Here is a 26171-nt window from a genome sequence, read left to right on the forward strand (position 1 = left end):
TACACCGTGCAATATTCCCTTGTTCTGTTGGAAAGACTGCCTCTTAGTCTATGTACAGGTTCCACATGAGCACAATTAAGTGTTCTGGAATTCCCATTCTTAGCATTGTTATCCATAATTTGTTATGATCCACACAGTCAGATGCCTTTGCATAGTAAATAAAACACAGGTAAACACCTTTCTGGTATTCTTTACTTTCAGCCAAGATCCATCTGACATCAGCAATGATGTCCCTCTTTCCACATCCCCTTCTGAATTCGGCTTGAATTTCTGGCAGTTCCCTGTCGATGTACTTCCTGCAATCTCTTTTGAATGATCTTCAGCAAAATTTTACTTATGTGTGATATTAATGATACTGTTTGATAATTTCCATATTCTGTTGGATCACCTTTTTTCTGGAATGGGCACAAATATGGATCTCTTCAGGGTAGCTGTCTTCCAGATTTTTGAGCAGATGATTGAGCATCTCCAGCACTGCATCTGTTTGTCGAAACATCTCAGTTGGTATTCTGTCAGTTCCTAGAGCCTTGTTTTTTGCCAATGTCTTCAGTGCAGCTTGGACCTCTTCCTTCAATACCATTGGCTCTTGATCATATGCTACCTTCTGAAGTAGCTGAACATCGACCAATTCTTTTTGGCACAGTGACTCTGTGTATTCCTTCCATCCTCTTTTGATGCTTCCTGCATTGTTCAATATCTTGCCCATAGAATCCTTCAATATCGCAACTCGAGACTTGAGTGTTTTCTTCAGTTTACAGATTACAGCCAAGAAAACCCTATGGAGCAGTTCTGCTCTGTAACACAAGAGGTTGCCATGAGTCAGAATCAACTCAATGGCAAAAGGCCTTGGTTTTTTGGGTTTTAAGGTCCCAAGAGCCAGTCAGGCCAGTGAAGTGAATGTGAACTGGGGCTGCATTAGGCAGAAGTATAACATCTAGAACAAGGAAGGTGTTGGGCTGATGTAGCCACCCAGACCTTGGTGCTGTGCTTGGTTCTGGCATCAAACTAGAGCACAGAGGGATGGATACCTTGTTATGCTGGAAAGAATGATCTTTGGGTGAAAATAATAAAACCCTCCGTTTGCTGAACTCTTACTATGGGTCAGTTGCCATGGTACATGCTGGGCAGACATTCTCTTATTTAATCCATGGGGGAGGAACTGTTATTATCCCTGTTGACAGAGGAGGAAACTGAGACAGAAAGAGGTCAAGTTGTTATTAAGCGGTGATGCCAAGTTTCAAAGTCCAGCATCCTCGACAGAAAGTGTGTGGATCCAGGGGCAGAATTAGGGTCCAAAGGGAGGAAAATGTAGCAACTTCATTATATCCAGGGTGGAGGGAGGGCTCGTGAGGTAGTAAGTGCCTGGGTAAACAGCTCCAGGAATCCTGTCAAAGGGATCCCGGATGGTCCTAGCTGACCCATCAGCTCTGAGGTTCTATGCTGATTCTGTGATCTGAGGGGCCCATAAGTCTCTCCCCACCCCTGCCTCAGCTCTTGTCCACCTCAGGCCTCCACAGCACTTCTTTATAAACCACACTCGCCTCTGAGTATGCTTCCCAATATTAAGATATTGGTCAGAGAGCACCCCAGAGCTCAGGGAGGTCCCGACCTAACCTAACTGAGCCTCCTTCAAGGCTGAGATGCTCCTCAGAAGAGGAAGGCCGGGACAGGTGCAGTCAGGCCTGTTTTTGCACACCTGTCCTAGCCACTCCTACCTACAGAAAGGAAGCCATTTCTGAGGAATCACACGAGTAGAGGGGGCTAGGTTGAGGATGGGCAATTGGGCAGGCCCTAAGGGACAGCAGGTTCACCTTGTTGCTAAGCCAGCAGGGCCCTGGCTTAGAATTCAGATTCCTGAGCGGGAGCGCTGGAATGTGGCCCTCTGCTGTGACTTGGCCCTCGCCTCCTGTGGAGAGGGGGCACCCAACACACTCTCCCTGAAGCCTACCTGGGGGAGAGCAGCCCCTTCAGGCCAGGCTGGGAGCAGTCGTTGAGGAAAGACACACGGCCAGCATCCAGCCCCGGCTCAAGCCACTAATTAACTTCATGGCCTGAGGTAAGTCGCTTCACCTCTTGGCTTGTTTCCTCCTCTGTGCAGCGGAAATAACAATCCCGCCGCCCAGTGAGCCTGAAAGAGACAAAAGGTCTATATGGCCCTGTGGAGAACCCATGGTGTTTATACCCCTGTAAAGTGCTATTATTATCGAGGGTGGGCTTGGGGAGGGCCCCTCCTGGTCTGACCTGAAATGTCGCTCCTGGACAGGATGTTGGGCCCCATCCCTTCCGGAGGGCAGCCCGGGGGTGTGAGCATGGCCTGCTTCTAAAGAAGAGAACTGAGCACTCAGCAAACATGCCCCGATGTTGGTGATGATCTTTGGCCGATGGTGGTGACGGAAACTGCGCACCACACCCTGGTGTCAGCAGGACAGGCTCCACACAGGAGCTGCAGTTGCACTCCTGGGCTGCAATCCTACCCAACCCTTCCCGCCAGGAAAGCCGTCCCCATGTACCCCACCCTCCCTGCGAGAGGAAAATTCCTGCAGCAGGCCTTGTTGGTCAGAGGCAGTACCCTGGGGAAGGGACGGAGAGGTTGGCGGCCACACTGGGCTGAAAACCAATTCCAGGGACATGCCCTACATTGAGCTAGTTGCTCCAGAGGGGGAGCCCAGGGGGCCAGACCAGGATCTGGTGACCCCAGAGAGAATAACTGCTCCTTCTTGCATTGTCCAGCAAAGGAGCAGCAGTAGGCCCAAAGTCTCAGGGACTGAAGAGTTGTGACTTATTTTTTTCCTCTGGGGCTGTTGGGGTGTTAATACAGCATACTCAGATCTGTCTACTTTCCAAAGTGGTGTCATGTTCATCGTCTTGTTGACTATTTCCCATAGCTAGCCACCATGTTTTCCACGTGCAAAAACTGAGGCCCATTTGGAGTAACCAAATGTTTAAGGTAGCAAAGATAGTGGCTGTGTCAGGACCAGAATCTGGGTCCCTTGACTCAAGTGAGCCTCTGCCTCGGTCATGGCAGCACCTGTCCATCAGTAAGGAGGGGCCTGAGCAGACCCATGAATCACAAGCATGGCCAGGCCAAGGCCTGCCCCCATCTCAGCCATCCTGTTTGGAGAGACCACTGCTCCTGACCATGGAGGCTAGATAGAGGTATAGGGGGTCACATGTGAGGAGGCCACCCAGAATGCGGAATTGAGCTACCTCAGTTAGCTGCAGATGGTGCGGCATTTCTGCACCGCAGTGTGGAAAACAACGCAATGAATCCAGCCTGCAGCAAGGGATCCCTCTGGCCCAGAGATGAAAAGGAAGTAAAGGGGAGAGGGGCTTGGTGCCAGCTTTGGGGTTCTGGCAGCTGCACCCTGGGAGCCTGCTGGCCCCCAGAAGAAGGGTCTCTCTCACATCCTGTTGTGGCCATTCCTCATTGACAATTTCCCTAACAGAGAGCTGACACCAAAGGCCAAGGAGTTCTGGAAGCTGCTCAGTCCAATCCCCACTCAGGGAAGGGGGCCCAGGAGTTGAACGGTGCTCTGGACAGCAGGAGAGGGGTAGGGAGGCAGGTGGGGCTTGTCCAGTCCCGCCTGTTTACTTGGTGAGGAGAACAGGTCCGCTTGCTCAACACGGCTGGGAGCCAGGCACAGACAGGGACTAGAGACAAGAAGGCTTTTCCCTAAGTCTTGGATAAACCTCCCTCCCACTCCTCACCTAGGCCCTCAGTGGCTCATCATGGAAACTGGATTTCCTTTAGATTAACTGTACAGGGGTTTGAGACAGAAATGGTATCTTGGAGGAAGGGAGACAGGCAAAAAGAGGAACAGGAAAGAGGCACCTCAGGACAGGGAGAGGGAGCCTCACAACAAAAGCCCTAGGCAGACCGCGGGCTTCCAGATGTGTTCTGCCGCGTGGCTCTGTGAGGCCCTCCCCATTGTGGTAGGGTAGGAAGCGCCCCAAGAGTCCATGCCTGGGGGTCAGTTCTCTGGGAAAGTCACATTTTGCAAGCCAGATTATCTAGTTATACATTACACTGTGTGTTCTTTCCTTTTCTATCCTGGGGCTTTTAGTAAAGTCCTGTTTAAAGATTCTAGCCTTGACCTAGCTGTGCTGGGGGCACCCAGTGGTGTCCAGGGTTCACCTCTGGGCCAAGGAGTCAAAGGAGTGCAGCGGCCCTGGGCCTGCCGGGCAGCAGAAGGGAGAACCCGTGAGGGGTTCTTTCGAAGGTAAACCTCCACTCCTGCCACCCCCACTGCCTGCCTCAGAGGATCAGGGTTTTACCTCATTGGGGTGGTTTTCCTTATAGATCCCCTTTCTGCATCTAGGACTCCAGCTGCCCTGTGTGTCACTTTACTTCCATAAAGTATCCATCCCTGCCAATTTTAAGCTCTGGGCCAGGGCCTCCCAAAGGAGAAAAAGAGATGGTCACAGAATTGTCACAAAAACCAGAACCACCCTAAATTTCCCAGAATGACCCCCTCGTGACCTACATCTGTTGGCCTCCCCTACTCCCACTGCAGAACCCTGCCAGACAGGATTCCATAAGAACATGACATCATCCACTGAGCCAGAATTTAAAAATAATTATAATATTAATAATAAATATGTTAAATTACATTTAAAACAATAAATAGAAAAATAAACTGATAAATAAAATTAACAGGTACAAAATGCTTCAAAATTTCAACCAAAAAACACATACACACAGACAGAGAGACAAGACAGAATGGGAGGGCGGACATAACAGGAGGTGATAAATGCAATCATGGGAACCCTTCACAGTTTGCATCTCGGCTCCCTCCCCGCCTGGTGACCCTCTTCTCTCTCCCACTTGGAGACCAGGAGACTCGCTGGCTGATATCTTTGGGGAGCTTCTGGTCCTACCTCAATGCCCTGGGGTGGGTTCAGAGGACAGGAGCGTGAGGTGGGGGTGGGACGAGGAGGGGTGAGGGTGGTGGGACGGGCTGTCCCTACAGAGGCAGGTCGGTGCTGTTGTGCCGGGTTTTCCTGGCAGTGCCATCGTCTCGGGGCAGAGCCCTCTGCAGGTTGGACATGGCCACGGTCTTTTTGAGGTCAATCACGGCGTAGGAGTCTGAGCTGCGGGCAGGGTGGGTGGTGGACACGGGGGTGCGAGGGACCGAGGGGTTCTGGGGCCCCTTGGGGCGGTCACCACCCCAGCCCTTCAGCTCCACCTGGATGTAGTTGAGCTGCCTTGGGGGCTCAGGGCCCGGCCGGCGGAAATCGAAGTTGAAGACTTGAGGGGACCCACAGTGGCGGGTCAGTGGCACAGGGAAGCTGCCGTGGCTGCGGATGGCGGCCCGGGTGCTGGTGGGCTTCTGCAGTGGGGTCTCGTCCTCCTCACAATCAGGGAAGCCATTGGAGGAGGGTGTGAGCCCATCCCTCGAGTCCCCATCATCCCCAGCCTCCTCCCCCAGCTGCTGGGCTTGGCTCTCCCAGACGGGGGGCAGGGAGGGCAGGTTCTCATAGTGCAGCAGGGCGGCCCGGCGGTGGGCAAGGCCATTCCAGCCTGGCTCCTCCGGGCTCAGTCTCCAGCCAGCCCCTCGCCGCAGGCCCCCACTGATATTCTCGTAGGTGCACTTGGGCTGGGCAGGGCACTCGGAAGGGCCCTCGTTGTTGTTGTGGTGGGGAGGGTCATGCGGGCTGGGGCAGAGGCCCTGGCACTTCACCATGTGCCGCCGAGAAGGGGTGGGGCCCAACACAAACTTCACCTGGCCCGGCTGCAAGAAGACCTGTGGGTCCCGTTGGTCCGGGCCCCGGGCCTGCGAGGGAAAGGGTGCCCGCCCCTCAGGCAGGGGCTGCAGGCAGTGCCGGCTCCTGCGGTGGTCGTCCTCACTGGCCGGTGTGTTGACATAGGTGTGGGACTGGGGGAAAGTCCAAACAAAGCATAGAGGGTGCAAGGGCAGGGAGGAGAGAGAGAAGAAAAAAGACAGATGAATGAAGAGAAGTACAGAGAAAGAGAACTGGAGTTTCCTCCTCTTCCTGGTCCTCCAATCCTTCCAGGAAGCTGCCTCCCTTTCTGGGGACAGGATTGGACCCTATCAACATCCTCTCCCTCCCCAGGATCCTTACTGGGAGGAGGCAGCCATATTTCCTGAGCCCATCCCACCCAGCCCAATGCGGCAGAGGCAGGGTAGCTGCTTGCTCACCTGCTCATCTAGTGCAATGAGGGCATGGGTGGACTCTTCCCCAAGCGAGGGGTGTCGCAGGCTGCTTGTCGAGGGGCGCCGGGGAGCTGAGAACTGCGGGCCCTCACCTGGGCAGCCAGGGAAGCCATTAGAGAAGCTGGAGACGGTGTAGCCTAGAGCTGGGCACAGGAGAGACGAGCCAGATGAGGTGCACTGAGGCCACCTGACAGCCCCCTGCACCCGTGCGTGTGCAGTACCCTGGGACTCCTCCAATCGGAGGGGAGATACTCTCAGGACTCTCAAGGTGGGTGCTGAACTGGCAGCCCCTCATTATCCTTCACCTTCTCTCTACTCTTAAAATCCTGCCCTTCCCCTCAAAGCTCAGCATGAACCCCACCTTCTCCATTACATCCTTATCTGAAACATGTGAGGCACACCTTGTTATTCACTGGACTGTCTCTTTGCCTCCCTTGTTCTAGCTCTGCCAGCTCCTCAAAAACAGGGACTGTGTTTTCTATGTCTTCTGTCCCCCACAGGCCAGCCCACAGAGTACAGAACTCAGAGCAGGGGCTCAGTAAGGACTCAGTGAGTGAACGTGCAGAAATTGTGCAAATCTCTCCAGAAGATGGTTGCGACCAGAGATGCCTGCACCAGCAGCCATAAAGGTACTTGGGTATGACCCAGCAGACAGAAGGAAGGAAGCAAAGAAGCTCAGACTGTCGTTTCCATGGAAACCTGTCTTTCTGTCTGCTCCCGACCATCCATTGATATGAGGTCCAGGCCTCTACAGCCTCAGCTTGAGTCACCTGAACAACCTAGCCCAGGACTTATCCACTCCAAGAGTGCTTCTGATGATGGATGGACAACTGTCCTAAAGGGCTGGCTCAGCCAGCATCGCCCTGCTTGCCACTGGACTCTTGGACTTCCAAGACTCGTGCTTCCCAAGCATGTGTATGTGCGTGGGTATTGGGGTATGAGGGTGGGAGCTACTCACTGCTGGGAGGCTGGGGGGCCCGAGGGAGGTCAAGCTCCCCGGGGTGGCTGTTGCGGGTGATGATGACGGGTTCTTCCATCACATTGATGCTGTTGCACTGCATCAGATCCTGAAGGAGGTTGAAGATATCCTCAGCGCGGGAACACTTGAATGCAAATATCCCTGCAAGGGGAGAGGAAGAAGTGAGGCCCTCTTACCCTGTGTCCAGTAGGAAAGGACCCAAGGAACTCAACAGATATACCAACTCAGAAAACATCCCTGAACTCCAGCCTCTCCTCCTCCTGAGCACTCTTCCCAGTCAGCCCCCAGAGTCCCAAGAGCTACTGGGGGAGCTGTGCCCAGGGCCCCCTGCCCCCACCTGCACTATTCATTACCATTGTCTTTAGATCTCACACTTCAGCTATATTCCTTCTGAGGCTAAATCATTCCAACACGAATGTCCATGTGTGTGCAGGGGTGAGGGGAAGAGAAGTAAAAAGTCAAGTGGAAAAGAATAGCATTAGCTGAGGGACCATTCCAGCACCACATAATGCCCCCATCTTCCTTGGCCCACCAGCCCCTGCACCCAAAAAAGTGAGCTCCATCCAGGGAACCAGTGCTCAGTTCTGTGCCCGATAGACTCTAAGCTCTTTGAGGGCAGGAGGGTCTGTCCAGTCCACTGCTTGTTCACTGGGTACTTGGCCTAGTGCCTGGCCACAGAGTGAATGCCACCTCTGTGTAGGTCCTTGCCCTCTTGAAGCTTCAACTCTAGTGCAGAAAGGAAGAAAGGCTGGGCAGACTAATGAAAGGACAATGTGGCAAGAATCTGCGTGGCTCCTCAATGATGCCGACCTTAGAGCCCCTCACTCTGATGCAGCTCCTCAAAGTCCCTGGGGACAGCAGGACTGGGCTGGGGTGTTGGGCCAGCCTGGGATTCTACACGCCCCCTGCGACAGTGGGAGCTGGCACTTGCGGAGCTACTTGTTGTGTGCATGCGCACATATCCACAACAAAGACAAATACAACGAGGCTGGGGAGACGGGGCACCTATGGTTTGCACGAATGGGATGTGAAATATATAGGGGAAGAGAAAAGACTATCCTGGCAAGATATGGCAAGGGCTAGAAAAGGCTGAGGAGCACCCGTGTTGGGGCCTGGAGTCCCTGGGTGGTACAAACAGTTAACGCGCTCATCTGTTAACCGAAAGGTTGGAGTTTCAAGTCCACCCAGAGGCACCTTGGAAAAAAGCCCTGGTGATCTACTTCTGAAAAATCAGCCATTGAAAACCCTACGGAGCACAGCTCTACCCTGACACACACGGCGTCACCATGAGTCAGGATCCACTTGCCAACAACTGGCTTTGGTCAGTGTTGGGGCCTAGGGCAACCCCTCTGGGATCCCAAGTGTGGATCCAACACCACCAGCAGCAGAGAAGCCTTCTTCCTCCCCTCTCTGCTCAGCCAACATGAGATACCTCTGCCTCACGAGCTCCAATGGTAAGATGCATGGAGGGGGAGGCTCCTCCAACAAACACACACCCAGAGACTCATTGTTTTGTTAGCAGCCTCCTCACAAAAGCTGGTTCATTCCACCTCTGCATATTCAGTCCCAAACTGCGTTTAACACAACGCTATGCAAGATTCCTTTGGCAGAGCTTATGTCTAGATCCTAAAAGACAAGCCCAGGCCACGCAGCCCCTTAAAGAGCCATGGCTGGCTCCAGCCTTGACCTCATGAACAACCTCACCATTCCTTGACCTCTGGCTACAGAGAGGGGAGGAAGGGAGGATACCTCACACCCCAATGCCCACAGGTGAGGTGGGGACAAAGATTAACCTCTAGAGGATTAATCTGTAGAGACCCAAAAATCCTGCCTCCCCAAATCTCTCATCCCCTAGCCACTTGACCCCCGACGGCAACCAGAGCCTTCCCCCCGATCTTTCATTATTCACGGGGCCCAGGGTGACTTCTACTTAAGCAGGCAACAGGGACCCTTGAGAATGGAGTAAGAGAGGAAGGAGGAGTCACTTGCTTTTGCCTGGCAGGCTCCTGCCTGGGAGCACTGACCCTTTCCCATGGGCTGTGCAATACACGTCAGGTGCAAAGGGACCCAGGCTGGAGCTGCAGTGACTGAAGAGAAAGAGCACTGGCCTGGGAGTCCACTTAGTTCTGCAATTAACATGCTGTGTGCCCTTGGCTAACACCCTTCCCCTCTTGGGCAACAGCTGCCAAGTCTGAGGGCTGGTTTGATGTTAAGGCCCATTCTCAATTTCCACAAAAGACTTCATCAGTCACCTGAGCTGTGTCTTCTGGCCCCAGGTGCACAAGCCCCTATCCCAGGATGGGGCAGGGGCTGGTACTCACCCTGGCCCGTTTGACACCGGCGGCCACTCTCAAAGGAAAAGAGGTTGGAGTCATAGCCGTAGCGGCGCAGGCAGAGGTAGGGCCAGCGGACAGCCTCACGCCGATGCAGGTGCAGCACCAGCTCACTCTGTGTCAGCTCCATCACCCCGGAGCCCAGCTCCACCCCCTCATCATCCACATTTGTCACCTGGGGAGAAAGGAACAGAGGGTCAAAGCTGAGCTTAACTTGGGGTTAGGTTATTAATGCAGGGCTGAAGCTGGGGGACTGAGGGTCTCACCTGGCCATGCCACAGACGCTATTAAGGGCCACGTGATGACTAGGGGATGTGCAAAGAAGTGCGGACAACCCACTGCAGTTCTCTGGGCAAATCCCTTCTCACTGGGCCTCAGTTTCCCTCATTTGGGCAGCAAGGGGAGGACTGAGTAAATGACATCCAAGGTCCAACAGTTAGATGACCAAGGTTAGATGACCTCGGATGCCCCATGGCTTAGTACCCAAGGACCAGACGTCAATGGGGAAGAGGGTTCAGCTGTTTTAAGTTCAAAATCTTAAAACCTTGGGTGGGTCAAGTCCAAGGCAGAACAGATAAATACCACCTTCCCACTGTATGGCCTTGCTGAGGGCACTCTCTTCTGGCGGGCAAGAAAAATCTCTGCCTTAACATGCCAGGGAGCCCCGGTGGCTCAGTGGTTAAGAGCTCAGCTGGTAACCAAAAGGTCGGTAGTTTAAATCCACCAGCAGTTCCTTGGAAACCCTACGAGGCAGTTCTACTCCATCCTATAGGGTTGCTGTGAGTCGGAATTGACCTGATGGCCATGGGTTTTTACAACATGCCATGGTGTGAAGAGGGGGCTCCCCCTACAGGGAGGTAAGAGGTGGCAGAGCAGGGATGTAGAGGTCCATTGGGCCTGGCCTTAGCTTCCCAAAGCAAACAGAAAACACATACACAATACTTACCATAGGCAAAGCCCTACTGTGAACACTTTACATGTATTAACTCACAAATGTAACCTAGAAAGGGCAGAGGCAGGTCTTGAGGTTAGGCCTTTCTGCTCCAGAGCTTCTGAAGCTCAAACTCTCATGTCTCCCAAGACTGGTATGGAGAAAAGTGGAGACCCACAGTGGAAGGAAAGGGCATTTTACCTTTCTGGTGAGCCTCTGGGCCAGCTGGCCGCTTCCTCCCCACCTCTCCAGCCATAACTCCTACCATTCCTCACGCTTTACACATACTAACTCACAAATTTAGACCTTTGCTGTCTTCTCCCAAAGTTACATGTAAAGTTACAGCACAGTCCCTGGGAGGTGCAAGCGGTTAACGTGCTCAGCTGCTAACTGAAAGGTTGGAGGTTCGAGTCCACCCAGAGGCATTTCAGAAGAAAGACCTGGCAGTCTACTTTCAAAAAATCAGCCATTGTAAACCCTATGGAGCATAGTTCTGCTCTGACATACATAGGATCGCCATGAGTTGGAGTCAATTCGATGACAACTGGCGTAACGGGTTTAAAGTTACAGAGATGCACTGATAGGAGTGGATGTCCTAAAAGCACTATTTTTGCTACCATACTATGGCATTTCTTCATTCTTGGTAGTACATGGGCTACAAAAGCAGCAGTGGCCTGGGCCTGTTTTCCTCAGGCCATCTCAGAGGCCCTGAGCTGGAGAAGTCTTTCTGAGCCCACAACCTCAGCCTGTCACTTCACCTCTTCCAGGGAAGCTGAGGCAACTCAATTGCATGGTCTGAGCCCAGGAGGCCATGTTGGGAACGTGGGAGAGGAGGCAGCTGTGGGTACCTTGAACTTGGTGGGGTGGTTGTCTAGGATGCTGTCTCTGTTCAGGCAGCTGCAGCAGCTCCCCATGGTGTCAGAGCAGCCAGCCTACCCTAGGGAAAAACATAAGGTACAGGCAGGTCATCAAGGGCCGCTCCAAAACACTCTGCTCTGGGGAATGCCAACAGAACCACTTCTTGTGATCATATGCTCTGTCCAAGGGGCTGTTACAACAGTTCTTCTCTCAAGGAATTCACTCTCTCAATCCAGGGCCAGGCACACATTGGATAAACATTAATTCAGGTTAGAATGCCTTAAGGATTAATGCTGAGGGAAGGACAGAGAGAGCTTCTCAGAGGTCACATTTGATCTGGACCTTGAGAGGTATGTAGGATTTTGACCTGTGGAGGCTTGTGTATTGCTATGATGCTAAACAGATTTCAGCAGCACTTCCAGACTAAGAAGGACTAGGAATAAAGGCCTGGTGATCTACTTCCAAAAATCAGCCAGTGAAAACCCTATGGATCACAATACTCCAATCCACAACCAACCATGAGGATGGCGCAGGACTGGGCAGAGTTGAGTTATGTTGTGCAGGGGGTCACCATGAGTTGGGGGCCAACTTGATGGTAGCTAACAACAACGACAGGCAGCAGGAAAAGCATGGATAAAAGGATCCAGAAGAAGTGACCTGCATCAGAAGGAGATGGGTGCAAGCCTGGGGCCCTCACCCAGATTCAGCAAAGATGCTGTAACCTGGGAGTCTCAGCCACTTAGGTCTGTATCTTTCTCTTTTTTCCTCCTTTTTAACTGCACCCATCCCACACCATCTAAGTTCACTCTTTTCTTCCCTCATCACTTTCCCAACATCTACCTCAAATTTATTTCTGTGAGGTTCTCTTCAAACAAGTATTACATTATGATCACAAAGACACAGTGAGAAGATTGAACGTTTAGAACAGAGCATGGTTTTTATAACCTTGATTTGGTATATCTTATTAAAACGACAAGTACTGGGTTTGCTCCCCTTTGTCTGAATAAGACCAGAGGCCTTACTATTTGGTTTTTCCCTCTAGGATTATGGTACTCGGATTATATAACAACAGTCAAGCCTGTGCCAAGGATGAAGAGGTCCCACTCAGGCTTGAGTGATCTAAGGGAACAGGCGAACATATGGCCTGGTACCAACCAGAAGTTAAGGGGTTGCAACTTGATGCAAGAAGTGAGTCTGTGAGTTAGATATCCTTCTAAACCTCCACTGAATGAGCCAGTGACCTGTACCCTCCATTCCTCCCAACTTGGGAAATTCCAGAAAACCAGCTTCTACACACAGCTCTTACCTCACCCAGGCCATCGGGGAGCTGACCATGGAAGGGGCATGGGGAAGGGCCCCACTTTATTCTCCCCGTCCTTGGTGGAGTGTCATGGCAAGCAGTCAGCCAAGAAGTGACCTGGATCCCTCTAGGACACGCCTGGGGCTCACCTAGCATAGGAGACAAAGACCGTAGGTTAGTAGAAACTTTCCATCCTCACCCTTGTTAATAAAACTGACCTGTTGTACAGGGTCGCTATAAGTTGGAATCGACTCCACGGCAACAGGTTTGGTTTTTTTTTTTTTTTTTGGTTGTTGGTCCTAGAATATCTGTTCCAGGTCCTAATGGAACAGAAACATCAATGAAGAAAGGCCACTGGCATCACAGATTCCAAGCCCCAGAGGCCCTGAGAGGGAGAGACTCCCCTAGCATCAGTGAGTTTGAAGTCTGAGACAGCCCAAGACCTTTTAAGTCACCTCTCGACTCCCTCGGAATCCTCTTAAAACCAACACCAAAAACACCACTCTACCTTTGCAGAGAACTTTAACTCTACAAAGCGCGTTCTCAAAATGACACTAAGATGTGTTGGAAAGAGCACTGGCTTAAGATTCAGGAAACCAATATTCTAGTCTGTTTTGTTGCTACTAAGTCTCCAGGAGACTGTCAAGTCAATCCCCTACCCATATCCCCTCCCCACCTCAAAGCTTTAGTTTCTACATAGAAACACTTGTAAACCATGGAGCTTCTAGCCTAAATAACTTCTAAAGGTAAGTGTTTAGGACAAAGATCAATAAAATCAACATTTTCCTCTTTTAGGACAGGCTCCTTCAATCTTACATTTGAGAGCTTGATAGACTTTCTATTTCTCAAGCTCTGAAGGGCCTAAAATTTTAATATAATGATAATAACAAACCAATATTTCAAGGCATCTGAGCCCCAGGCAGACAAGCTGACAAGCCAGGACCCTGGAGACCCTTGAAATCCTACCCGCCTGCTCCGGTCAACAATATCAGCTCCCAGGGCCCCTGCCAGCTGGCATCCTTGGACAACTTCCCAGGTAAAAGGACCCCCCAACTTCTTGGTCTGGCTTATTCTCTGGAAGGAGGAAGCAGGCTGAGTAAAGTGCACAAAAATATTGGGGTTTAAGCCACCAACCGGGATTATCGGGTGAAACCAAGGACTAACTATAGGGTGCCTTTTCTGTTCCCCATTTCCAAGATATCAGGACATATCCTCAGCCCAATGAGGGGAATTACAAAGGGCGGGATGGGGGGAGGGGGGAGGCTCTGGTCTGGGATAGGTGTGGAGTAAGCGCAGGAGTTAAAGGGGATGAGGAGGACTCAGGATGGATGAAGGGGTTTGGGGGAACGTGGGAAAGATTTTTGGTTTTAGGGATCGTGCAAGAATGGGGGGTATGAGGGACCAGAGGAATTTCCGGGCGGTGGAAACACTTGGGGGCATCCAGGAGAGAATGGTGGGTATGTGGGCGTTATCAGGGGAATTCGCAGAAGGAGTAAGAGAGCTCTGAGGGGTTCCAAGAGATGCGATGGTGTGCCAGTGTACCGGGGGAGGGGGCCGCGGTGATTTCCTGGGGTGTGAGAGGAAGATTTAGGTTGGAGGGTAATCAGGGGAATTTCTAGACGTCGGGTAGGAATGGGGGAGGTGGGGCCGCGCGTTGTCCCTGGATCCCCGCCCCCAGCCCCGGGGCTCCACCGCCAGTCCGCCCGGGGCTTCCTACGGTGGGAGCGGAGACTGCGGCGCGGCGCGGTCTCAGCGGAGCCGCCTCGTCCCCACCCTGCCGCGCCCGACTCACATCGCCCCGCGGCCCGGGCGGCGCCGGGCCCCGCTCCCGGGTCCCGTTGCAGCAGCCGCCGCCCGCCCGGAGCTAAGGCCGCCCCGCCCCGCAGCCGCGGGTTCGGAGGTCACCCGGCAGCACCAACGAGACGCTGCGGGCGGGCGAAACCGAACGCGGGAGACGGGCGGGCAGCCTAGAAGGTCCCTTTGGAGGACTTTGCAGTCACGAGCAGGGAGCATGCGCAGACACCAGAGGGCGCTCCCGGCCAGCCGCTCGCTGAAGGAGCCTGACGGGAGTGGGGCCGGGGGAGAGGGGCGGGGCGGGGCGGGGCGCGGGGCGGGCCAGAGAGTGAGGCTTTCTCCCGGGAGCGGGAAAGCGACTGAGTTAGTCGGGCGAGGAGGGCGGGGGGAGAAACACAAAGGATAGAGGAGTAGACTGGAGGGAGAGAAGAGGAAAGGACGGGGAAGAGGGACCCAGGAAAGGGGCTGAGAAGAGAATGGGCGGAGGGCCCACTGGGGACTAGAGAGAGGGAGTGGGAGCAGGGGGGTGGGCCTCAGGAAAGGGGCGGGGCTAGGAGACCAGCGGGAGAGTCTGGGGGGACCTGAGAACACTATAGAAGGGGCTGCTAGCGCAGGAAGGCGTTTCTGTGAAGCGAATGGCCGAGAACCCAGTACAAACGCTCCTCTGGGGTGTCTGCTCCGCGCCCTCGGGGGCGCGATCCCGGCACTAGGCCCATGGCTGAGGGCCGTGGAGCCTGCACTCTTTCCACCCTGAGACCCCACAAATGCTTTTCCTTCTGTTTGCAACTGCGGGCCCCTCCCTGAACTGCCCCTCTCTTCCAGCCCGGGAGGGGTGGGCAGGCTGGAGCCGCGGAAGCTGTGGGAGAGGAAGGGCCGCGCTACCGGGGCGGGCAGAGGCGGGCGCTGAGGCCTCGGGGTGGGGACTGGGTGAGGGGCCACACGGCGAGGTCTGTCCAGAACCACCCGGACACCGGCGCGCGGCGAGGGTGAGACCCCAGCGTAGCCCTTGCCCCTCCTCTAAACTTCCAGCTGCTAGACTGGGAGCCCCAGCAGACACAGGCGCCACATTGCGTCCCCGTCCTGGGGGTGGGCCCCGCGAAGTCCAAGAAAAACTTAGGGGATCTGTGGAGAGGGCGAGGGAGGATACTTGTTGGGACCGGACGCCCATCTCTTCTCCATCCCACTGTCTGGGAATACCTTCCCACCCTCCTCCAGTTCCCAGGGCCTCTTGGGCTCTGCCCTCCTGGACAGGGGTGGATTGGGGAGGTCGAGCTCCTGAGCCCGGGTACACCTGCGCGAGGACGGAGGAGGGGGTTCAGTCCTGTCCCTTATGGAGTACAGGGGAATTGTGGAAGGAATATGGCAGGTTAGTAAGGTGAGTTCAAGTGCTAGGCCATGGTGGAGTTGCCCTGTGTGAGGTGGGGAAACAGGGTGGGGGTAGAGGGCCAATTTCTAGGCGTTGTTTCTGTGACAATTCCATGCAAACTAGAGCTAATGGGGAAGAGAGGGTGCACGCCACTCTCTGGGGCCCCGATGCCCCTCCTTCCTTTGCCAAACAACCACCCCACCCCCATCCCCCCCCACCCCCGCCTTGCTGCGTACTGCTAGGGGAAATGGCTACTCCTGTCCCTCAGTGTGAACAGCCCATCCCAGTATCCTTCCACAGGAAACCTGGCGGAAGGACAGAACAGGAAGGAGGCAAGCAGGTGGGTGTGGAGCCAGGAAGGAGGGAAGGGTGGCACAGGACATCTGAAAGGGGGCTAAGGGGGACTCAGGGCTGCAAAGCAATGTAACTATCATGGTCAAAACCCTAGAGCCCTGGTGGCATAGTGGTTAAGCATTTAGCTGCTAACCAAAAGGTTGGAAGTTCGAATCTACCAGCTGTTCCTTGGAAACCCTTTGGGGCAGTTCTACTCTGTCCTGTAGGGTCACTATGAATTGGAATCGACTGGATGGCAACAGGTTCGGTTTTTGGTTGGTCCAAACCCTGGTCCTGACCCAAAGCTGAGGTTTATGGAGGCCAGGGATTTGGGGATGGCCCTCCTTGTGCCTGGCCTGCTGTCAGAGTCCATCCCAGCTCTCAGAGGCAACCTCCTCCTAAAGCTTTCCTTAGTTTTCTTATGTGGCCCTTGGGCAAGTTAATTAACTTAAGTTTGTTTTTTTAACTGTAAAATGGGAATGCAGAAAGTACCTCATAGGATTGTTGTCAGGTTGTATTATATAAAATGCTAGAGTAGTCCCTGGTACAGTGTAAATGTTACAGAAAAATTTGCTCTGGTTATTTTATACCAGGATGCTATGTATACCTGCCCAGAGCTCCCCATTCTGCCTGGTTTCATCTGTCCCCCCGCCCACCATAGGACAATGAGCTGCTTGAGATCAGGGCCCATCTCTTCTCTACCTCAGTAGCCGACTCCTCCACCCCTAGCAGATACTATGGGTGTATCAGGCTTGCCCAGAGGAGAGCTGAAGAGATGTGCATATAATTACCCAATGAAATTACTATAGATAGAAGCACAAGATTTTCCTCTGCCCTTGAGTTTATAGACTAGATGAGGAGCTTAGAGAGACACATTGAAAAGAGGGAAACATTAGGTGCTAAATCTTGGGGGAACCAATTGAACTTGCTACTGAAGCTCAGGGAAGGGAGAGGGTATGGGCCAGAAAGGCTGAGGAGGGCTTTCTGGTGAGGTGGTCCTTTAAGCAGGCCCAAGCCTACAGCTGGAAAAATGGGGCCCATGTAGGGAGCAGTGAGGAAACAGGCTCACTAGTGTGGTGAGTGCAAGATGAGGAATGGTGGAAGTTAAGTCTGGGGAGGTGGGGAGGAAGGGGCCAGCCAGCTCCAAAGCTCACCAGAAGGGCAAAATGCCCTCTCCTTCAACTGTGGGCCTCTTTTTTCTTCCATCTGAATCTTGGAAGACCCTAAAGTTTGAGCTTTAGAAACTCTGGAGCAGAAAGGCCTGGCCTCAAGACCTGGCTCTGCCACTGACAAGCTGCATGACCTTGTGTGTATGTTCACTGAGCCTCGGTTTGGCCATCTGTAAAATGGAGACAATACCACCTAACTCATCTGGTTGTTGGGAGGACTGGATGACATAATGATGCCTGTGAAGCACTTAGCAATACCTGGCACACTGTAATGGCCCAATAAAAGGGAAGTGTTCTTATTGTCATTGCACAGACTTTGCCAACAATGTCAGTGCTGAAATCGGCCTGGTCCCACAAAGAGGAGAGCCCCACCCTCAAAAAGCCAGACCCACCAGCCAACTCAGACAGTGACTCAGGCCACCTGCCAGAGGAGCACCCAGGGGACACCTCTACTCAGGTAGTAAAAGCCCCACCCTCTCCTCTGAGACCAACAGGTTCTCTATCGTTTGGACCTCCTCCCCTTTCCATTGACTGGGAGGTGGTTTGTCTTTGTGCCCAACCTCTTGTGGCCCTTTTCTCTTTTCAGGAATCCTGCAGACCTCTCAAGACATGAGATTTGATTTTAGATTCATTCACATAAATATACCCTCCTAGAGGATCTGTTGTAAAAACAGACTCAGACGGGAAGAAAAGGGTGGTTTCAGGCATAAGAACAGAAGCTGTTGTGGGGTATGGGACCTTCCCAACCTCCCTCAAATCAGACATAAATGCAGGCGTGGATCAGCTATCCTTGCTCTCAGCTATCTTGAAAGAGGATCCTCCAAATGTAGAGAACGAGGGCTTAGAATTTGTTCTAGATTGGTCAGGTGGCAATGAGGAGGGGAGGGAAGAAGCGAAAGAAAAGGAAAAACCTAGCTCCACTCTTCACCTTCTGCCATGTCTCCTCAGGGTCCTGCAGTTCTGAGCTTGGGGCCCTCTCACCTGGACACCAACCCAGCCCCCAGCTGGCCTGGGCTTCGCACCCTTCTGCAACAGCTCCCTCCACAGGACAGCGATGTGGGTCTCCCTCTTCCCATCTTCCCTCTCTTTCCCTTTCTCTCTTAACTTACTGTGGGAAGAACCTTGGTCCAGAAGTTAGACATGGATCCAAGGCCCCACTCTGCCACTAGTTGGAGGGAGTCACCCCCTCCCCAGCCTACATTTCCACATCTACATGATGGGTGAAATAGCATTTTTTCTGCCCACCACCGTGCTTAGCTGAAGATCAAATGAGGATATGGACATGAACGACTTTTGAAACCAATAATGGGATGTACAAATGTAGAGAATACGGTTGTTAAGTTTTTATTGAACCCCTACGTGTGCCCAGCCTAAAGGCTTACAATTCAATTGGGAGGGTGGGAGTATATGAAATAATTAGAGAAATCAGTACAGGGAGTGATATTGAGCTATAGTTCATTGGGAGCAAAGACCTAAATATAAGGTGACAGGGCTAAGTGCTACCGGACTGTGAGGATCTGAGGGAAGTGAGACTGAGGTGGACCTACATGAGCTTCTTTCCCTCTTTTGCTCTCCTTCTCAATGCCCTTCTACGCTGTTATCTCCTGCACCTCCCTGAGGTCTACAGCCTTCCTCTGACCCAGCAGCTAAACCTTCTTTCTCCAAACACAGTCCTGCCTGTGGGGCTCTCCCAGTCACAGGAGAGGTCTGTTTCTGCAGGAGCGCTACTGCCTGGCCCTTGGGGAGGAGGAGCTGGCAGAGTTGAGGCTCTTCTGTGCCCAGCGGAGGCGGGAGGCCCTAGGACAGGGGGTGGCCCGCCTGCTGCCTCCCAAGCTTGAAGGACGCACCTGTGAGAAGGTAGTAGTCTTCCCCACCGCCAAACATTCCCTTTCCTCCACTCCTTGCTCTCTCACTTCTCCAGAAGGGGCTATCTACTGGGACTCTGTTGGGAAAGGGGCTTAGGGAAAGGGCTAACTTTAGGGGAAAGAGAAACCAAGTTTGGGGGTTCTTGGTGGAGCCTGCAGTGGGGAAAAGCAGAATTAGGTTGGGATTGGGAGAGAGGCACAGATGAGCCCAGCGGGAAGGTGGGCAGGTGGTGGCGATCTGACCTGCCCAGCGCCCCCGCCCGGCAGTGCAGGGAGCTGCTGAGGCCCGGGGAGTACGGGGTGTTCGCAGCCCGGGCCGGGGAGTGGCGCTGCTGGCACCCGCCCTGCTTCGCCTGCCAGGCCTGCGGCCAGGCCCTGATAAACCTCATCTACTTCTACCACGATGGGCGTCTCTACTGCGGCCGTCATCATGCTGAGTTGCTGCGGCCGCGCTGTCCAGCTTGCGACCAGGTACAGCCCCAGGGTCCAGCCTAGAAGGATGTAAGGGGACACCCTCCTAGGCCGCAGCCTCTCCCAGTACGTCGGAGTGGGTTAAAGAGAACTAGGAACCAGCCTGGGACTGCTCTGTTCCTTGTGCTCTGACTTGAGCTCTGGGGAAGTGGAACCTGCTGCCTTTAACAGCGCCCTTCCCCACCGCAAGCAAGACTCCCTTAAGTTTTCTTGGACCCAGATAATTTCTCCAGAGCAAAGACTGTCCAGTTCATCTCGAAATGCTGGGTACTCAACGCGGTGCTTGATCATGCTAGAAACTCCCTTAACGTCGGCATAAGAGACAGCACAGAGCCCTGGGTTGTAAGTCCAGGCGGCCGGGGTTGCACTTCACGCTGTGCCACCTACTAGTTGCGGGATCCTGGCTGAGCCAATCAGCCCTCCCTGCGTCCCAGACTGGTTGGGGAGATCAAATGGGAATGTCTGTCGACGTGCTTTAGCGTTAACTGGGTATAAGGCGTGGTTATTGGATGAATAAATGAGTGAATGAATGAATGAACCGTTCCCCTCTCCCTCTCCCAGCTGATCTTCTCCCAGCGCTGTACCGAGGCGGAGGGGAGGCGCTGGCACGAGAGCCACTTCTGCTGCCAGGACTGCGCCGGGCCCTTGGGCGGGGGTCATTATGCCCTGCCGGGGGGCAGCCCCTGTTGCCCCAGCTGCTTCAAGAGCCGCTACTCCAATGCAGACTCGAGCCCAGCCCCGCCACTGGAAGGAAGGGCGCCCCTCGGTAAGGGAGAAGGTGTAGATCAAAGGAACAGGGGGCGGCGACTTAGGCTGGACTGAGGAGGGGGTTCTCCCGGGCTGGGACCCTCGCCCGGGTCCCGCGCCGACCCGTCCCTCCAGCAGCGCCCCAGTCCCCCCACCGCAGCCCCCCAGACCCAAGCCTCGGGGCCCGCAGCTCTCACCGCGCGTCCCTGGCCAGAATGCTCCAAGGGCCTCCAGAACCCACCCCACGCCACGGTCGGGGCTGCAGCGCCGGACTCGCTCCCGGGCCGGGGACGCGGCCGCCCTCTAGTGGGCTGAGGCGGAGGGGCGGGGAGCCCCGGAGAGGACTCGAGGCCGCGGCGGCGGCGTGCACGAGCCGGGGGCGGGGCGGGAGGCTGGGCCCAGCGCGGTGCCGGCTGCTGTGGAGCGCCCTGCCGGGAGCTCAGAGCCCTGAGATGCACGCTTCTGACCTGGCCCGCAACAGGGGTGTCGGAGCCCAACTGGGTTGAAGGAGGGGACTGCGCCCCGCTGAACGCCGTGACCAACTCCCGAGCAGCCCTCCTCGCCGCGGCCGCCAGCTCCAGCCTGGAGACCCAGAGGAGGCGGTTGGGATCCAGCCCCCTGGAGGAATGTCGAGCTGAGAACGTGGCGGAGGCACCCAAAGGGTGCGCGCAAGGCCGTTTGGAGACGCCCTCTGGTCCCAAGGAGGACGCCCTCTGCCCCACCTGCTCCTCCTCCTCTGACTCCGAACCCGAGGGCTTTTTTTTAGGCCAGCGCCTTCCGCGGCCAGGAGAGACCCCCGGCAGTCTTCAAGCTAGGAACAGCGACACCTCTGGGAAGCCATGCATCATTTGCTAGTGGTGCAACCAAGGGTGAGGAGGGTGGTGTGTAAGACGGCAGAGCAAGGCCCTCCTCGCCCTAGAAAAATCCTAGACTGAATGCAATCAGGAGCATGCCTGGGAGAGGTGGCGAGGCGACAAACTTGGGGTACTCTCCTTATCCCCACGCGTTCTACAACTTTTGATGGAGACTTTGGAACCTCATCCGCCCCAAACTACACATCCCCTACTGATTCAGCTCCACCCGCCACGGTCCGGGAAAGCCTCTTCCCCCAGCATGCTCCTCTTGAGCCAGTAAAGTAACCCCTCAGAGACCACGTGTGCCGGTGACCGGCTGGAGGGCCGGAGGCCAAGAGGGAGACGGAGGTGCACTCGGAGCTGGAGACAGCGTAGCTAGGCCGCGCTCCTCCCCTTGCGGAGCTCGTGGACGCGCAGCCCCAGTATACTTCTTGAGTCCAAACTCCGGCGGCAGCGCCCTCTGCAGGCAAGTGGCCGGCGGAAGTGTCAGACCGGAAATGCGTGATCCACAGGCGCCAGTACCGTGCGTCGTGCGAGTCCAGTGCGGAACCTGAAGGTGCCACTATGGCTTCCAGCGGGGTCAGTGGGAACGCAAAGGGACCGGCGAATGAAACTCCCGAAATGCCAGACAACGTGGGAGATTGGCTTCGGGGCGTTTACCGCTTTGCCACAGATAGGAATGATTTCCGGAGGTAACTGAGGTCGGGATGGGGGGGAGGTTTGATCCCTCTGACCCCAAGCGCTTGTACATCCCCCTCTTCGCCCGCCCTGGCGCCACTGCGCTTTTTACATTGCCAACATCGTGGCCTCTTCGTGGCTCTGGCAGTGCTTTGTTGAGGTCCTTGACTGGGCGAGTTCCTGTGCAACAAAAGCGATCCTGTCGCGGAGCCATAACTAGAGAATCTCACCCTGACCAGGGGTACCGGGGGAGTGAAGACAAACATACGAGTAGGGTTTTCGTCCCTGGACCAGTGCCTGGCTTTTTCGTAATAGGCACAGAAACGGAATGCCGATGAGGGTCTTGGGCAACCTACATGTAGCGATCAAACCACCCTCCCCACCCTCAACCCCCTTGCAGTTCTACAGCAGTGCTTTTGCCTCGGAAAGGTTTTTCCAGGGTAGTGATGGAAGTCTTTTCCCTCAATATGTTTTGTAAACCAAAGACAAGTGACAGAGTGATCATAGGGTTAATGGACTACATTCCTTTTCCAGGAACTTGATCCTCAATTTGGGACTTTTTGCTGCAGGAGTTTGGCTGGCCAGGAACTTGAGTGACATTGACTTAATGGCACCTCAGCCAGGGGTGTAGCCAAGTAGGTAAGCACTTACCCACTACTCTTGTATGTCTTTAGAGGCCAGGAAAAGCAATAATTTTTATCAACTATTCATGAAATATAGGGAAGGGACTTGATGTAAATCCTTCAGCTATTCCTAGTTCATTGTGTCTCCAGATGTTGCAAGGGATTTGAATCTCTCTTGCCAGTGTCCCTCCAGTGCTTTTACATTACTAATGCCTCTCATTGTTATCTGACTGCAGACATATGGAACCCCTATGCTATTGATGAACCTTCCAAAAACAGCCTCCGTTTCTGTGGCCACCACAAGATTTCCCCTGATGGCAACTGAAGTTTGACTCAGACACCTTCCTTCCCTGTCTGGTTTCCTTTTCTTCGTTGGGTTCACTCAGAATTTCGTTGTCTGGTCAGCATCAGGCTTCAGCTAAAGTGTTGCCCACTATTGTGTAAAGTTGTGTACATAGCTTCTAAGTTTCTGCAGGGGGTGGTCTTTGCTCTTTTCCTGAGGAATAACCTATAGTATTTTTTAAGTATTTGAAATAAAGAATGCACACAAAGGTAGCCATTTTATTCTTTTAATAAGAAACTTCTGTTTACAAAAACAAGGTGTAAAAAGTCAAGATTTACAAAAATCATAAAAACATGACTTATAATTTCACACATGAGACAGGAACAAGCCCCAAACATGGATTGCAATGGAGGTGGCTTGTTTCACTTTAAAGGAGGAAAAAAACCCAAAAAACTGTAATCACCATACACTGATGTTAACATAGGATGAAAGCTTATTCTTGAGGAGTTTTCATTTTTGAGCAGTACTGGGAGAAGAAGCCATTTGGTGTTGCATAGCATTTTAGTGCATTAGGTGGGTTTTCCAGGCACCAGGGAGGCATTGTTGCTGTAATAGAGTGGGATTTGGTGGCAGGAAGAGGGCAGTGATATGCAGATGGAGGGAAGATGTAAGTAAGCCTGGCCAGTGGGCACCAAAGTGACTTCTGCTTGAGGAAGCTGCTTCCTTCACAAGAAAATAGATGTTTTCTGACCCTAAAATTGATGGCAGTGCCACTGTCCAGGGGCTTTGGATTGTTTGGAAATGGAATATGTAAGGAACTGGCACGGGAAGACTGGCATGGAAAGAGGTGGAGATGAGTAGAGCTGCTTGGTTCAAAATGCCAGCTTCTCTGCCCTCTTCAGAAATGGGTATAAATTTGAGTATGTTCTTGGTTCTAAAACAGGTTCCCCGTGGCAGTTTTTTTCCTAGTCCATTTGCTCTATCAAGCTTTTTTTTTTTTTTTTTTTTAAAAAAAATACTGCTTTTATGTGCCAGGTTTCTTATGGAAGTAGTATGTGATTAAAGGACATGAATTGGAAAGGAGAGTCAGTATAAATGCATCATAGTGGCCTAATAGGAGTATTCTTGTTACAGCCGACAGATGTTATCTCTAGAAATCTGTTCATGAAACGTAAACAGGACAAAATAGTTCTTTTTTTGACCCTGTGAGCTTAAATCTCATTAAGAAGTCTGTTTGAGAATGACATTAAAAAAAATTTTTTTTTAAAGCACCATTCTCCATTCTCTTGTGGGTGTTAATCAGATAGATTCTATCTGATAGGAAGAAGCTATGAGCTTGTGTGAATTCAGGTCTGTGGTTAGCTTAACATGAGGCCAAGACCATTTAGAGTCTACAGTGGGACCACAGATGTTCTGCCAAGTTTTTACATCTTAACTGGGTATAATGATGAAGAAGGGTCATATACACGAGAGCAAGGCTCAGGTTTGAAGCCATCCTGCCACCCCACCCCAAATGGTGATTAAAACTTTTAAGCCATAGCATAGATTCTAAACTCCATCAGACCTGCATCAGACTACTGCTAAGACAAGAAATACCAGCACCTCCTGTTCTTTATAGGAATGAAATTCACATCCTTAAAGTTTGCTGCCAGAACTACTCACAATTTTGAACAGTTCTATTGGGTAAAAAATTCCAAAAATGAAAATCAGAATCCAGCAAGAATTAAGACATGACAGCTTCCAGGAAGCGTAATTCAAATTTCACTCAAAATTTAATGTTTTAGTTTTAAGTGATAATGTTTACTGCTGGTTGGCTTTTAAACCCAATGTTGGTTAAGGCTTCATTTAAACTGGTTTAATTCAAACTTAAAGTGCTAAGAAGTTAGCAAATACAGGTACCAAATCTGCAGTTTTCAACAGTTTGATGAATAATCCTTAATTCTGTAAATGAAAGTGCTGGCATTCACCACTGCCAACACAACATTCTCACTGAGGGAAATCAGTTTTACATCACCTTCCAGCCCTGGCTAGCTAACCCATGGTACTAGAAAAATCTCTTGTACTAGCTACTTAGATTTTAAGTGGAAACATGCCAGCAGAAGTATGGAAAGAAGCCACAAAAATGACTGCTTGCCTCAATACTGTAGTAGCTGTGGTGTATTTAGAACCAGGTGTGGGTTGAACAAGTAAGTACACAGTGGTTAAAATTAAAGCCCTACACCAAGAGACTGGTTAATTTAACCATGTAAGATATAAACTAAACTCACAGTCATGTTTAGAAGGTGCTTTTCAGCTTTAGTGCTGAATTTTAAAAGAATCTGAACCACCAGGGAAGTGCACACTTACCCAGTAAAAAACTAAATGGACGTGGGAAATTTTAGTCTAAAGATAAAACCTTACCTAATTAGGCAAGTAAGTAAGCTGAGAGAGACCCAATTATCAAGTGTACTTTGAATGGTGAACTTTTTAAACACCCTTTGGTGAAGTCTCATGAGCTCAGTGGACTGGAAACCTTAAGGTAAAAGAAACATGGTATAAACAGGCCTGCAGGTGAGAAGACTGGGCCTCATCACTTCCTTTCCAGTCACTTCCATCCCAGTCTGCACTGCCAGGAAAAGGGCCTGGGGGACTGGGACAGTCTTTGAGCCTTCTCTTTTGCATTATTCCCTTTACATATTCCATAGTGAGCTGGTTTGCCTTACGGTCTTAAGGTTCACATGTGGGGGATTGTTTTTACACTGCTTCCTGAAAATTTGTGCAAAAGAACTTTAGAATGAACAGAGGTACCATTTGAGGAGGAACCATTTTTGTTGGACTTCTACCATAAGTTGCTAAGCATTAGTCACTGTGTTGATAAAAACTAAAAGACCTTTTCTGAACATTTGTGCTCTCCCAACCAGCTGGAAAAGCAACCCCTCCACTCTATAAAATAGAACCCCAGAATCCTAATAGCGATAGTATGTGTTTAGGAAGGGGTAGCTCTCCCAGCCTGACTTGAAAAGGCCTGAGCTAATGTTTGGAACATAAGGAGGGGTGTGGTGTGAAAAAATAGGGGTAGACAGTCTGCCTTGAGAAGCAGTCATCTGATGAATATCACAAATACAAAGATTTTGGACATTACAGTAGATTTCAGAACTTGCTGGTAATAATTTGCATTCACATACAAGATATGAAATAACTTCTTAAAAGTCTGTGGTACCAAATGTCATTTAAACACTACACAGATCCATTTGCCACTTGAAATGACAAAGAATCCTTTCCCTTCATCTTTCCAATTCCATGCAAACCATAATTGGGTACAAGGCACCAAATTGTCAGAAATGTATAAAATTAGTTCACAAAGCTTTATCGGTAAGTAAAACAAAACTCCATTTCTCCCTTTCCTGCCAGCCCACCCACCTCCCACCCCCC

The 26171-nt window shown here is 52.2% G+C and overlaps 3 protein-coding genes across 3 annotated transcripts; 2 read left to right on the forward strand and 1 right to left on the reverse strand.

Annotated features, from left to right (window-relative positions):
- Positions 1-4562: 4562 nt before the first annotated feature.
- FRS3 (fibroblast growth factor receptor substrate 3) lies at positions 4563-14459 on the reverse strand. Its single transcript, XM_004379443.2, has 7 exons — positions 14370-14459; positions 12584-12726; positions 11268-11356; positions 9477-9663; positions 7135-7296; positions 6162-6319; positions 4563-5876 (listed from the first exon to the last, which is right to left on the reverse strand). The coding sequence occupies exons 3-7, from the start codon at positions 11331-11333 to the stop codon at positions 4965-4967; spliced, it is 1485 nt and encodes a 494-aa protein (XP_004379500.1). The 5' UTR covers positions 11334-11356; positions 12584-12726; positions 14370-14459; the 3' UTR covers positions 4563-4964.
- A 1517-nt stretch (positions 14460-15976) lies between these two features.
- PRICKLE4 (prickle planar cell polarity protein 4) lies at positions 15977-21188 on the forward strand. Its single transcript, XM_004379444.2, has 7 exons — positions 15977-16077; positions 17553-17696; positions 18188-18295; positions 18959-19096; positions 19372-19575; positions 20137-20341; positions 20804-21188. Exons 1-7 carry the CDS (start codon positions 15985-15987, stop codon positions 21175-21177), a joined length of 1266 nt encoding a protein of 421 aa, XP_004379501.2. The 5' UTR covers positions 15977-15984; the 3' UTR covers positions 21178-21188.
- Positions 21189-21611: 423 nt separating this feature from the next.
- TOMM6 (translocase of outer mitochondrial membrane 6) lies at positions 21612-24266 on the forward strand. The gene is made up of 3 exons (XM_004379445.2): positions 21612-21868; positions 22389-22493; positions 22714-24266. Exons 1-2 carry the CDS (start codon positions 21741-21743, stop codon positions 22483-22485), a joined length of 225 nt encoding a protein of 74 aa, XP_004379502.1. The 5' UTR covers positions 21612-21740; the 3' UTR covers positions 22486-22493; positions 22714-24266.
- Positions 24267-26171: the final 1905 nt, after the last annotated feature.

This window comes from Trichechus manatus, unplaced genomic scaffold, assembly GCF_000243295.1.
Source record: "Trichechus manatus latirostris isolate Lorelei unplaced genomic scaffold, TriManLat1.0 scaffold00065, whole genome shotgun sequence".
NCBI classification, from domain to species: Eukaryota; Metazoa; Chordata; class Mammalia; order Sirenia; family Trichechidae; genus Trichechus; species Trichechus manatus.